General features: G+C 40.5%; 1 protein-coding gene across 1 annotated transcript in view; it reads left to right on the forward strand.

The window, feature by feature from the left end:
* Positions 1-13,157, forward strand: part of COL22A1 (collagen type XXII alpha 1 chain) — a 217,508-nt gene that overhangs the window by 140,600 nt on the left and 63,751 nt on the right. The window contains exons 25-31 of the mRNA XM_054281552.1: positions 6,421-6,474; positions 6,844-6,897; positions 7,901-7,958; positions 9,140-9,189; positions 9,585-9,620; positions 11,852-11,914; positions 12,976-13,029. Of these exons, the coding sequence (XP_054137527.1) occupies positions 6,421-6,474; positions 6,844-6,897; positions 7,901-7,958; positions 9,140-9,189; positions 9,585-9,620; positions 11,852-11,914; positions 12,976-13,029 (369 nt within the window). The remainder of the gene's footprint in view (positions 1-6,420; positions 6,475-6,843; positions 6,898-7,900; positions 7,959-9,139; positions 9,190-9,584; positions 9,621-11,851; positions 11,915-12,975; positions 13,030-13,157) is intronic.

A 13,157-nucleotide genomic window follows, 5' to 3' on the forward strand; every position in this document is an offset into this window, starting at 1 on the left:
CATCATTAAGCCATGGAATAGAAATTCTGGATAGTTTTTCCCGACTGGACTTGAGCAATTTTCTGGCAGCAAGGACACAGACACCTGAAGTTAATAATGTGTTAGTGTTGTTATTATTTATTTGTACTATTTTAGTGCCCAGGAACTTTAATCATAGGCCCAACTTTTATTGCAGTAGGATGTTCAAATGCAGACTGAAAAATGAGCATTTCTGTAAAGAATTTTAGGCTGAAATAATTGTCTCAGGCACTCTGAGCTGTATCACTGAGTTACCAGGGCTGGGGTTTAGCTCCAAATACAGGCACTTATTGGGTTGAGAATGGATATGCAGGTGCTTGCTCCTGTTGATGAAGATCCAATTAATATCATCAGTGGATCCTGAAGCTCTCTTAAAACAAGCACCCACAAATGGGCCACTGAGCCACTGTTGAGGCTCCTGAGCTGAGTGGGTACTTCCTGGCCACCTGGGAGACAGCAAAACACATCAAAAGTCTTGGAAATTGAAATAAACATGCCATAGCTCTGCCTTGCCATACCTCTGGGCTGTTGCTGAGGCTTGCCTTATGCTAGATAACCTGGTAGTGTAAGTCAGACCTGAGAGGGAGACCAGTACAAGCTGTACCTGTTGTGGTCCTGGCTGGCAGTGATTTCATTAGTATAGACTTGTCTGTAGGGTGTGAGCTCAAGCCCAGCTTTTCTTAAGTAATTCAGGAAATAAATGACCTCCTCTGAAACACACAGTGTCCTGAATGTCCTTTTTATAATGCAAGTTAATACTGCAAAAAGTAAGAAAAGGATGTGGGCCCCAGCTGCAAAGCTCAGATTGAATTCAAACTTTGCCAGTGCTGCTTGGAATTGGAAGGTATTGCTCAGAGCAATCTTTAATAAGATCTATACCTTTAAAAAATAAATTAAAAAGGTCTTCACCTGTGAAGATTGCTAATAGTGGTGAAACAAAATACATTAAAGGAGATTTTTTAGTTGTTTTTTCTCATTTGCTGCACTGACTCAGTAAACCAACTCCAAGCAAACACATGGGGAAATAAATCTTCCTCTGTAGACAAAAGAGATCATGTCCATAGCTTACACTAAGTGATTAAATTAAACAAACACTGCCTTTCACTGGAAGCAGGAAACTCTCCTAGAAACACTGCTATTTACGAAGTCAACTTTATTCCATACTTTTAAAGAGCTGCAAAGACAGTTTGGAGAATTTTCTGTTGACAGAACTTTTATTTTAAATTTAATGTTGGTACTTCAGTTCCAATGCCACTTGATGAAGTGACTGGAGACTGCATCCGTGTATGAATTATGGCACTGTCACTGATGCTGACTACAGGACATATATTGTAGACAAATGCTCACATCTGTTGGCTCTTCAGGCTTTTGATTTTTAGTGTCATCAGCAGCAGCTTTTTTTTATAAGTTCTCTTACCTTTGTATTGATTTGTAAGGCAGGATTTAAGCAGAGAGAGAAACACGGTGCTCTTATGCAGCATTACAGAAAATATCTCAGTAATAATTTCCATTTCAGATTGGATATAAGGAAAATTTTCTTCAATAAAAGGATGGTCAAGCGCTGGATCAGGCTGCTCTTGGAAATGGTAAAATCATTGTCCCTGGAGCTATTTAAAAGAAGTGGCACTTAGAAATGTGGTTTGGTAGTGGCTGTGGCAGCCCTGAGTTGATGGTTGGACTCAAGGGTCTTAGAGGTCTTTTTCAACCACAGTGATTCTCTGATTGTACAATTCCAATTCACAGCAGAAGTGGCTGGGGTGAGAAATGAAAAGTGGATTTGAGGAGGTGATCCTGGAATCCACTCAGATGCTGTGGAGGAGAAGTGGAGCTCTGGAGTAGCAAAGAACATAGTGAGACACATGGGCTGCTCCACAAAACTGCCTGCAACAACTTCACTTCTGATGGGGAAGGAATGTGAATAAAGGAAAGACAGCACAAAGGCAACAGGAGGAGTCTGTGGGGTCTTTCTGAGAGGTGAAATTGTGCGGAATGTCTTTGGAGCCAAGAAGAGAGAGTGGAAGGGGAAAGGCTGTCAGTGCCTCAGTTACTCATTTTGCTCTCATTTTGGCAGCAGACATGCACAGAATGCTCCTGTGTGTCCCTTCTTGTTTGTGAAGTGCTAGACTGCATTAACAACCCACATCAGAAACTGTTTTTATATGTGCTAAGGGCTTATCTAAACCTTTGTCATAGTGTAAGAGAATCCAGACAATAGCATGGAGTAATACACAGATAATATGTCTGTTTAGGCTTTGCCTTCAGGTGTCTGGGAAAGCCATCAGACTTCAGTTTTCATTGTGGAATGTCATTTGTTCACCTCCCTTTAAGACTTAATAATCCCTTCTTCCATGGAAAAGAGATTTAGGCCCAGCTGCCTACTGATGGAGTCACAGACAAAAGTTTCTGTTCCTTCTCAGAGCCTCCTTAGGGAGTCCACAACCTAAATCTTAAAATCTTAAAATCCCTGCCTTTCCCAGCCCATCTTCCAGCAAGGTACAACTGGAAGAGGAGAGCACCAGAGAGTGAATTCTAGAGGACATATGCATCTGTGTCTCCAGTATGAACAGTGTCAGATTTCTCTCCTGAGCACTGTCACTGCATTACATTGTCTAAGAAATGAGGCTGGATGAAACACAAGCCTGAAAAAAATCCACCCTCCACAATGTTTTTAAAGATATCCTATCCCAAAACACAGATGCCTCTACACAATATTTAGATTTTTGATTTTAATGAACATTTGAAATATTTTTGTTTCAGAACAGCAGTTTGAAAATATTCTGGTCTAAACATGTTATTAAAAATTCCATGTTTTGCATTTGTTTTCCAAAGTGAGTTTGTGTTGATCTGTTCTAAAATCAAGTTTTCATGTATCACTTCTTGCTTCAACACTTAAAAACCACATGTCAGAGTGTTTACCAGATGGGAAAAAATACACCCTGTGATTATTTTCTTCTGGTTCAGAGTTTTAACAGAACAACACTGTGCTCTGGATTTGGAATAGGGACTCTCATCTGTAGAATTCATCAGATAATCTTTGAAAAAGGTAGTTGTGTAAATCAGGTGCTTTAATCTGGATTCACTTAAAAATGGAAGTAAAGAAAACAGATGGTGTGAGATTTTTTGGGGTAAACATTACACAGTCCTGCTGCTGTAGTTTTATCATGTTTGGTTTTTTAAAACATAAATAGATTCTGTCAGTTTGGTGAATTCTAATATTTAAAAAAATATTACTTGCTCTGGATTATACTCAGAAATCAGGAGAAGGGCTACAATATGAGATGTTGATATACAAGTGAAACAGAAATTCTCTGCACAGTAGCAGAAGGGAATGCTCTATAAGGGTATTTATGATGTCTTTCTGCCATTTTATTTCACTTTGTCCCATCACTTGCTGTAGCCAGGCTGCAGAAGGCAGGAAACCCAGTAGGACAGTCAATGACTGCTGTGTGCAGTCAGCTGGAGCAGGCTGCCAGCACCCTGTGCATCTCCAAGAGATAATGCTGGATATCCCATAAAACTATTTTTTCTGTGTCCACCTCTGAGAAGATTTCATCAGAAGAGTTCCCATTAGTGGGTGTAGCATTTGTTGGTGCAACACATGGTGAGGCTACCTGTAAACCAGTTTGGGCATGATATCCTGAATAATTATCTCTTGGAGGACAATGAAACTGAATTATTAGTGGTGATTTAGGAAAAGGATCAGTGGGATTCAATTTCAGGACTTACGGTTGCATAAGGTTATTGTGGTCTAGCATATGGAAAGTTTAAGAGGGTAATTAGAAATTGTCTTGGGTAGTGAGAATATCAGGAGTTACTGGGAGAAGGAGCTGGGATGAGGAGGATGTAACACTTCACATTTTAGAGATTATAGTGGTTGCTGGCAGATGCTGGAGTAAGACTGCTTTTAGATCAGATTGACCCTGCCAATTCATTGTGTGGGGTGACACAACATGCCTGGGATTGCTTGGGCTGAGGCTGGGTCCTGGCTGGGGTTTTCACCTCGTGAGAGAAATTCCCTGGTGTAGGGCTAGGAAGGATGTGTTTCCTAGTAGGAGACAGTTCACTTACTGACAGAGAACAAAATTGAGTTATTAGGAATGAACTGATGGAATTGTCAAGGAAAGTCTGCAAATTTGCACATAGTCCAATCTGAACCCATTTTTAGTTTTTCTAAAGTTTTACCTTTTTCTCCAGTGCTCCCCCCATTCCTCATGGAAGCCCCCTCTTGGAGCCCATACCTTCTGTAGGGCCTCCCAGCAGTGTCTTGTGGAGGTGGAGCAGGGCCAAGCAGAATTTCCATGTCCTTGGTGTGTGTTTGCTCCATCCAACTGTGGCTGCACACAGTTGTGCCTGTGTGTAGTATTTTCTCCTGTGCTGAGCTTTTTTTGACTGTTGGGTCTTTTCCTTGAATGGTGAAGCCTTTTTAAATGGAGGATGGTCTTGGCCAGGTGTCTCCTGATGGATGTAGAATCTTTAACTGCAGGATCCAACTTCAGGACTCCTCAGGAATTAAATAATCAGCATCAGTGCATCTGAAGGCAAATCTTTTTGGGATATTTTCCTGCATTCACATTTCAGGCACTCTACAAGTGAGAGTGCTGTTGACAGGAGGACTCCATGTCTGTTCGGAGTTGCAGTGAAGCAAGTGCAGCTGCAGTTTCCTTTTCTGGTCTCTTTGCCCCATCTATTGGTGAGAAGAGACTGTCTTAGCTCCTGGCTGAAGTTTGTGAGTGTATTTTATAAGATCACTTATCTGCCATCTCTGCCGAGCCACGCCTCAAATGGATCCTTCACCTCACTTTTTTTCCCACCATTTTCTTATCATCATCTACATTTTTCATTAAAAATAAACTCTAATATTGATCTATGGCTTGTAATACCTTAATATTGAATGACAGGGAAAATGCTGTCTGGCCAATTTCTGTCTTGTATCAGTTGCTCAGTTTCAAATCTCTACAGAGTTTTAGGTGGGGTGGTTTGTTGTTTTTTAAAGTAGAATTACACCAGAACTCCCCTTATGCTGAAAACTGAAAATTAGTGAGATTGTTATGTTAGAAAGACAGAAAGAGGCATCCAGGGTCAGATTTCAGCTCACATACCCATTTCTCATGCTGTTTGCTCAGATCCTGATCCAAAAAATGCATGAACACATTTCATTCTGAGCATAGGAGAGAGAAATCCCGTCTTGTCTACAGGGGAAGCTGGCAGTAACAAACACTTTTGTATCTCAAGTAACATACTAGGATTTGTCAAGGCTGGAAACAAATATCTCATAGGAAGCTAAATTTAACAATTTGCTTGATGCATAAAAATAGATCCCTCTTTAAACCAGGTGGCTATTGAGAGAATATTTCTTCTAAGAGAAACAGCTGTTGCAGGGAAATGAGTAAGAATGTTAAGATATTTCCAACTGAATGTGTTAATCAAACTATGATTTTGTGAGAATCTTTTACTACCTACCAGGTTGATGTCAAGCAACAAAATGGTGGCAAATTTTGTTTACGACACTTGAGTCATTGCAGCATTTCTCCATACTCTTGGATTCATATTTTTAACCCCACCCTCCCAAAAAAAGCAAGCTCGAATCACAAATCTGTTCATTCATTAGTTGCTTTCAGCAATTTTTTTTTTTTTGGAGGTAAATTATTCACTTTGAACTGTCGCAGACATTTTTTCATAGAAATCCTTTCTCTGGAATTTGTTCATCTTCTGGGAAGCTGAGGCCTCAGAAGAAGAATGTAAACAATTGTTATCGGCTGGTGTGGAATGTAACAGGTGCAGCGGTGATTGGGCTTCTGTGAGTGTTTGGATTTGCTGACCACTCACAGGAGAGTTTGTCCTTGCTTTCTGCTGGACACAGAACTTTGTTATTCATTCTTTTTATTCTATTCTTAGCTTAGCAGCCTCTGCAACTTCTCTCTTTATTCCTTTTAGGATAGTAATAATGTATTATATATCATATATCAATAAATCTAGCCTTCTGATCATGAAACAAGATTCTCGTCCACTTCTCTCACCCTGAAGATCCTCATTAGGTTGCTGTAATATTGAACCAACTTTAACCAAGGTTAACTTTGTTTGGGTGCTCCAAGGAATCCCACTGGTCAAGCTTTGTGTTGTGGGTTACCCCTGATGGCCTTCCACTCCTCCTTCTCTTGTGCTGGAGTGGAGGATGGAGCTCTCCTTGTGGCAATGGCAGCAGTGGTTTAAGCAGAAGAAAATGTTCAACCTGAATTCATGGCCCCTTGCTTTGGCATCTTGCACTTTTTGGGTAGAAGTTAAGCAAATAAAGCTCAGTGCTTTGCCTGTTTCCTACAGGGCCCCTGTTACATAGGGGAGGACCTGAGGCTTTCAGCTCCTACCAGAAAATTTGATAAATTTGCTTTCTTTCCTCTCTTGCAGGGACCTCCAGGGCCCCCAGGCACTGCTGGACCCCCGGGACCACCTGGGCCACCGGTAAGAAACCCTGAGGGGTTTTGTTTTTTATCAAGGAGAAGAAAAACAGCTGGAGAAAATTTTAGGTCATGGTTTTTAGAAGGAACAGAGTTAAGGCCTCTTGAAATGTGGTTTTTCTCTTATATTTTCTCTTATATTTTCTCTGCTAAAAGCCACAGCTGGTCCTAGAGCACAGCTTCTCCCTGCTGAGCCTTGGAACCACATTGGTGCTTCATGGGGATAATTCAGCATCTCCAGGGCTCCCCACAGCAGTGACCTGGCTGCAGTGAAAGGGAAAAATGTACTTGAAGTGAAAGCAGCAATCTGCAGTGAGATTCCTGCAGAGAACAGAAATACTGATTTATTTTTTATCCTGATTTCATTTCTCAGGGACTGCCAGGAGAGATTGGAGTTTCTGGTAAAACTGGACCACCTGGACCACCTGTAAGTGTTGAGGAACTGTTTCCCTCACCTCAAAGTTCTTAATTACTTCAGATAATTTAATTCTGAAGTCTGCTTTGTTTCCCACATCTTTTTTGCACATCGGGTTTTAACATGAGCTCCAGTGCTGTCACTTTTAATCCAGAAATAATTCTCAGATACCTTTTTGAATAAGAATTTTACCAGGTGCAGCTCCACTATTCCAATGCAATTGGATCATGGTATTTTCTTTATGTGATACCTTTTAAAATTCCTTTTGCATTTGACACAATATTGTTTCTCCAAACCTGGAATTTCCTGAACAAGGCCAAATTACTCATGATTAAAATCTCAGATTTAGCAGACTGTAGCAATTTCTGTTGTTCTTAAGTCACAAAAACTGAATAATTAAATACTTAGTACAGAATTGCCACCTACAGTCTGCAGTGTGTGTGGATTGACTAACACTTGGAAAAGGGAAGAATTTTTTTTTTTTTGCCATTTTAAATGCATGACAGGAAGTAATTTTAATTCTTATCTTGCTGAACCACTCTGTCACTTTGTGCTATATAATTTAATTTTAGGGGTCTATTTACTGTATAAGAAATTACCAAGATTTAAAAGGAGAAACAGATGTAAAAGAAAATATATATATATAGCTACAGGTAATAGGGACTTATAGAGAATAAACTAAAATTTAAGTAAGGTACATTAAAAAATTTAAAGATCCTCAGTACCTAAAAGCTCTATACTGGAGTTTCTCTGTAACAATGCTGACATCCAGTGGTCATTCACTAAAACTGGGATACTGGAAGAAAAGGCAGAGCAAATATGTACAATGTGAGAATTTTTGTGTCTTTTAAGACAAAGTAGGAAAAAAAATCAAAACCCGAAATACATGAGGGGGTTTTTCTTTTCTTTAACTTAGGTGGGTGGCAGGAGAGAGGGGCTGAGCATGTTTATGCTGAGTTTGCTGGTAGTAATTTAAAGAATTGGCACTTATAGCTTATGTTTTCCTTTTGTTTAGGGGCTGCCTGGCAAAGATGGACTCAATGGGCTTCCTGGGCTTCCAGGTCAAAAGGCAAGTGACACCACAGACACTGGGATTAAGCTCCTTACCCAGGTAGATCAGTGGGGTGAGCAAGCAAGGGAGGCAGGAAAAACACAGCTGAGCATTGCAAACAATCAATGAGGAAATCCAGTGACTCTGGCAAGTCAAGGCACACATCCAGGGCACAAAGAAGAAGAGTAAAGGACTGTAGAGGGCTCCAAAGACGTTCCTTTCTTTCCTCCCTGAAGGGCTGAAAAGAAGAGATGCCACTCCCCTGAGCCTTCTCTAGGTCTGTGTGGCAGAAAGTTGGTTCTTTATTATTTCCTACTTCTTATGCCCCATTTGAAATCTTTTCCAAATTATGGCTTGCAAAGGGAGTTGTCTTCTCCATTGTGTATGCACTGGGAGCGGGGAGATAGTAAATGTAGAGATAGAAGACACTTGACTTCTCATCCCCCTGCAAATAAGGGACAAAGAAATGTACCATGTTTTGGCTGCAAAGGCCAAAATAGGTTTTGGGGATGATGGTTATATTAAAAATTACTATATTTAAGAAAACAGCTCTTAACCATCTATTGCCTTGGGAGAGGTTTTCTTGCTTCTGATACTTGATCTCAGGTCTAGCAGAGTCCCCAGTTCCCATTTATTGGTGAATAAAGGTGAGGAATTTGCAGCCCATAACATATTTCTGATGTTAAACAAACTTTCGATTTTATCCACACATCTGTGTAGCACTTACTGCACTTCCCAGCTGGGTAGCTACATTTCAACCACTGCAGCCTCTGCTGTCCATGCTGATGCCACCCACATTGGAAGATCAGTTTTAAAGTATTTACACAATGGATACAGTGACCAAGGCTCCAGTTCCAAAATTTTATTTTTTTTTTTTAAACACTTCCTAACTTTCTAACCACATACAGTTTGAAGAAACTGAATGGAGGTGGTTTTTTTTCCCAGATAATTCACTATGGACATCTTTAATGCAACAGTGATTGTGTTTTTCCAGAAATTCTCCAGTAGGATGCTGCAGATGTGATTGCAAATGGCACTGGAATGAAAAAATATTCCAGGAAGCATATTCTCATATGGCTCAATTTACACGCTCAAGGTGATCTTGAGGAACTGAGTTAAAATATTCCTCACCATTGACTGCAAATGTGCTGCACAAACACCAGAGGAGTTTGTGAATTGACCTGTTGTGTTCCCTGCAGGGAGAACGAGGGGAAAAGGGTGAGGAAGGCTTTCCTGGAACAGCTGGCCCTAAGGTAAGGGATTGTACTTCATGGTCTGCTGAGTATCCACTGACTCAACCAAGGTGTGATTTTGGAAGGTCTTATACTGAAGTAGGGAGAAGATTCCTCTGAAGTTGGAGACATAAGGGGATGAGCAGATGGGGTTCACTGACTTTGATGGTGTTCCAAAATACAAACCCTTGTTTGATGCTCCTCTCTCAAGCCTGTGTGCAAGGAGATCTAACCTGGACCTTGCATTGGCTCCCTCCAGGCTGCATTCCCAAGCCATCAAAAAGGCAATTTCAGAGCCTTGTGGAATGTAGGTAGAACAACATGGACCAGTAGGGTCCACATTTTGCTAATGAGGACGTGTTCTCACCAAATGATCAAGTCCTTACAATGTTACAGATTTGCTTTTGTTTTTCCAGGGTGAACCAGGGATCCGTGGCCAACCTGGTGAGCAGGTGAGCAGAAAAAACAGTCTTAACAGCAAACCTGACCTGTCAAAACCATAGCAAGTGACCACATGAGATAACAAAGCCATTTGCCAATGACAAGATCTGTGCAGGTCACTTGCATCTGTGATTGAAGGTGCAACAGTTGTATGGGTGAGACTTATGGTTGATTTTAGAGGGCTTTTCCAACTTAAAGATTCTGTGATTGGTGGAATAAGGCTACAAGTCTGAGGCACAAATTGAGGTTTACTGGGATAAGGCACTCATTAAGTTAATAACAGTTACCCCACCCTGTGAGTCTGGACTGTACTGCTGCTATTCCAAAAGTCCTTGCAATCTGCCTGATAGGTATCACTCAGTTCCCAGGAAAGTATCCTTACCTGGTGTCCCAGGTAAGGGGAAATCACCACGGCATGGGCAAATGATTCCTCTGGAGTGTTTTCATCAGGCTCCAAGGGAGGAGTGGTTTCTGTGCCCTTCCTTGATGTCATTTCACTGGGCAAGCAAACTATCAGGCTTGAAGTTTCCAGGCAGGCTTGGTCCAAGTGCCACAAAGGGCCAGACCCCAACCAGATCACTGTCCCTAGGTCTGAATCATCTCCCCACACAGGGCTGTTTTGAATTTTAGCACCACCTTCCAAGACACTTGTCCGTCTCTCCACAATGTGACGTTCTCCACATGTTTCATAAGTGTTGTCTTCCCTGTCACAAGTTGAATTGTGCTGTCCCTGAGAGGACTTCACTTCATACATCCTCTGAATTTTGACAGTAGTTTGCTAATAGCATGTGTATGAATGCTGTTTCTTCATTCAGTTGTACACCACCCTCCAGGTACCATTCTACACTACATTTCTGTGGTTATAGATCAGAACATCATTTTGGCTTATGTCAGATATTTTACTAAAGTCAAGATACATCAGGAAAATGCTTTCTTCATGTCTGCTTAGTTTTCATGTTAAAAGAGGGAACTGGATGGGTTTGATACGATTAAGTTTTAACAAATCCACACTGGCTGTTTTGTATTATATTTCTGTCCTTGAACTCTTACAAACTCAATGATATTTTGCTTCAGGGCCTTTTCAGAGGCCAAATTTAAACTGTGTTTTTATTTTCCCTCTAAATTCTCCTCTGTCTCCTTCAATGCTAGATGCTCTGATTACTCTCTGAATCTCTGGAATGGCTGGGATCTCATGGTCATTTCCATTCCTGGAAGTCTCCAATGCCAGATTGGAGCAACCTGGGATAGTGGACAGTGTCCCTGCTCATGGCAGGGGGCTGGAACTAGAAGATCTTTAGGTTCCCTTCCAACCCAAACCATTCCATTATTCCATGATAGCCAGGATCCCACAGTAGCTCTGAGAAAACATCACTCCATCTGCCACCAAATGCCACTTTCTTTAAAATTCTGCCAACATCATCTGGATGTAATCCCTAGTTACTACAGTATCTTGTTCCTCACCTGATTTTATCTACAAACCCATTGCACCTCTACCATGATAATCTTGTGTTCTCTCTATACTTAAGATAATCTCTTTAGAGAAGGAATTACCTTTTCTTAGTTCAATATTTGTACAAGACTTTGGGAATTTGGGTCTTATCCATGACTGATCTACTTTGTGATATTGCAGTATAAATTCAGATAGAAAAGAATTATAAATAGAAAGCCACATGGTTATTTTCACATTACAAACTGGGTCAACTGGGAGCTAAATTTGAGAGTACTTGATATATTTAGGGGAAACCACATGACACAGAGATCATAGTTACTCCAATAACAAGTATTGTAAAGCAGAAACTCAAAGGTAATGTTCAAACAGAAGTAAATCCAAATGTGCCATAGTGCACTGAGATAATTCTATATCTGTTCATCAGGTGACATCTGTACTGTTCAGATTAATACACTGCAGTTTTTGCATTTCCAGACTACACCAGATCATTAATGGTGAAAATAAAAGTCATATTATATTTCTTTTTCTGCTTTCATTTGCTTCCTTGGTCCTGATAAAGAACAGCATGAAGGAAATACATCCTAAATTTTGTGGCATCAGTTAACAGGCAAAAACCAGAGAAGATTTACTTGCTGCATTAAGTAATGGTTTAAAAAAACTAAGAAATTATTTGATAATCAAACTAATCTGATTCTCTCTCAGCAAACTACATCTACAGTCAGTCTCATGAGAAAAATCAGGCAGGATCTGTCTGACAGCATTCACTTTTCACACACTTTGTCTTATTTTCAGGGTGAAGCAGGTTTTCCTGGTCCTAGGGGCTTACCTGGACTGAAAGGAGAAAAAGGAGACCGGGTGAGTGACTTGGAGCCACAAATTGATCTTCTTTTGGCCATTTAGCATCAGGAGGACTTACCTGAGTGTCCCTAGATGATGTTGTCCCTTGGTGTGATGGCTGTGGTAAGCAGCTGATTAGAAACCACAAGGTTACCAAGTACCCAAAAAAGGTGTTCCCTGCCTAGTAACTGTTCCCAATTAACACAGAGGTGCTAATGAGCAATATCTATCCCAAATGGGAAGAGTTGTGCCATGCTGATTGTGAGGCAGTAGGAAATGTTAGAACTCTAGAGGTCAGATTGCACTTTAGAACTCCCTTTCAGAATTACTTGCCTGATTTAAGGACATTTAAAATTCTTGATAAAAAAATTACTAATTCACCTTGTCACTGAGCCCTGGAAAAGGCTTCAGATGGCTGAATTATTTTCTGATGGCTTAACTTCTACCCAAGTCCTTGTGTCTACTGCTTCCTCTGGGTAGCTGCAGAACTCTGGAGACGTCTTCATGCCAGGAAATATTTGGGTCAATGTCCTGACAGTAAATTTAGCCACATGAGTGAGGTTTATAACCTTGATTACTGATGACATGCTTGAATGTGATCAAGAAGGATCTAAAATCATCTGAGGTTTTTCCATGCAGTTTGCTCCATTTTATGCCTTGTAGAGCAGAGGTTACAGAATATATTCATGGCAAAGATTTGAAACTAAATGGTCTTTAAGGTACCTTCCAACCCAAACCAAAAAAATAATATAAATATTCATTCTGGGTCTTAACTGCTGTTTTGCTGGCTCTTTTCAAATTGGAAAAAAACCCTCTGCTTTTTATAACTACATCAGGCAGTAGGATCTTCTACAAGCAAGTTATTTTAGGATTGATGCTTTCCCTTCTGTGAGGTCAATTGACAATCATTGGTTTTGAAAATATTGTGGATTTTTGAAGCCATCTTCAAAATGTTACATTTTTAATTGCTTGCTCTACATCTTGGAAGATAGATAACTGAGAGTGTAAAATGTTTTAGTGAGGCCGATGCATTAAAATCAAAATGTGCATGTTTCTTGCTTTCTTTTCCCTGCTTATAGGGAGAAAAAGGAAGAGACGGTCTCCCAGCAATGAAAGGTGAAAGAGGAGAAAAAGTAAGTCATGAAATGACCCTGATCTTCCTTAGACAGGAGAAGAAAGCAGAAAAAAAAGGGCAGAGACAAGTGATAGAGGAGGCTGAGGAAGACTAGAAAATTTGGAAAACTTTTAGCTGAACTTTACA

Source organism: Melozone crissalis, unplaced genomic scaffold, assembly GCF_028551555.1.
Source record: "Melozone crissalis strain CALT ecotype California unplaced genomic scaffold, PUWL_Pcris_2 ptg000002l_1, whole genome shotgun sequence".
NCBI lineage: Eukaryota > Metazoa > Chordata > Aves > Passeriformes > Passerellidae > Melozone > Melozone crissalis.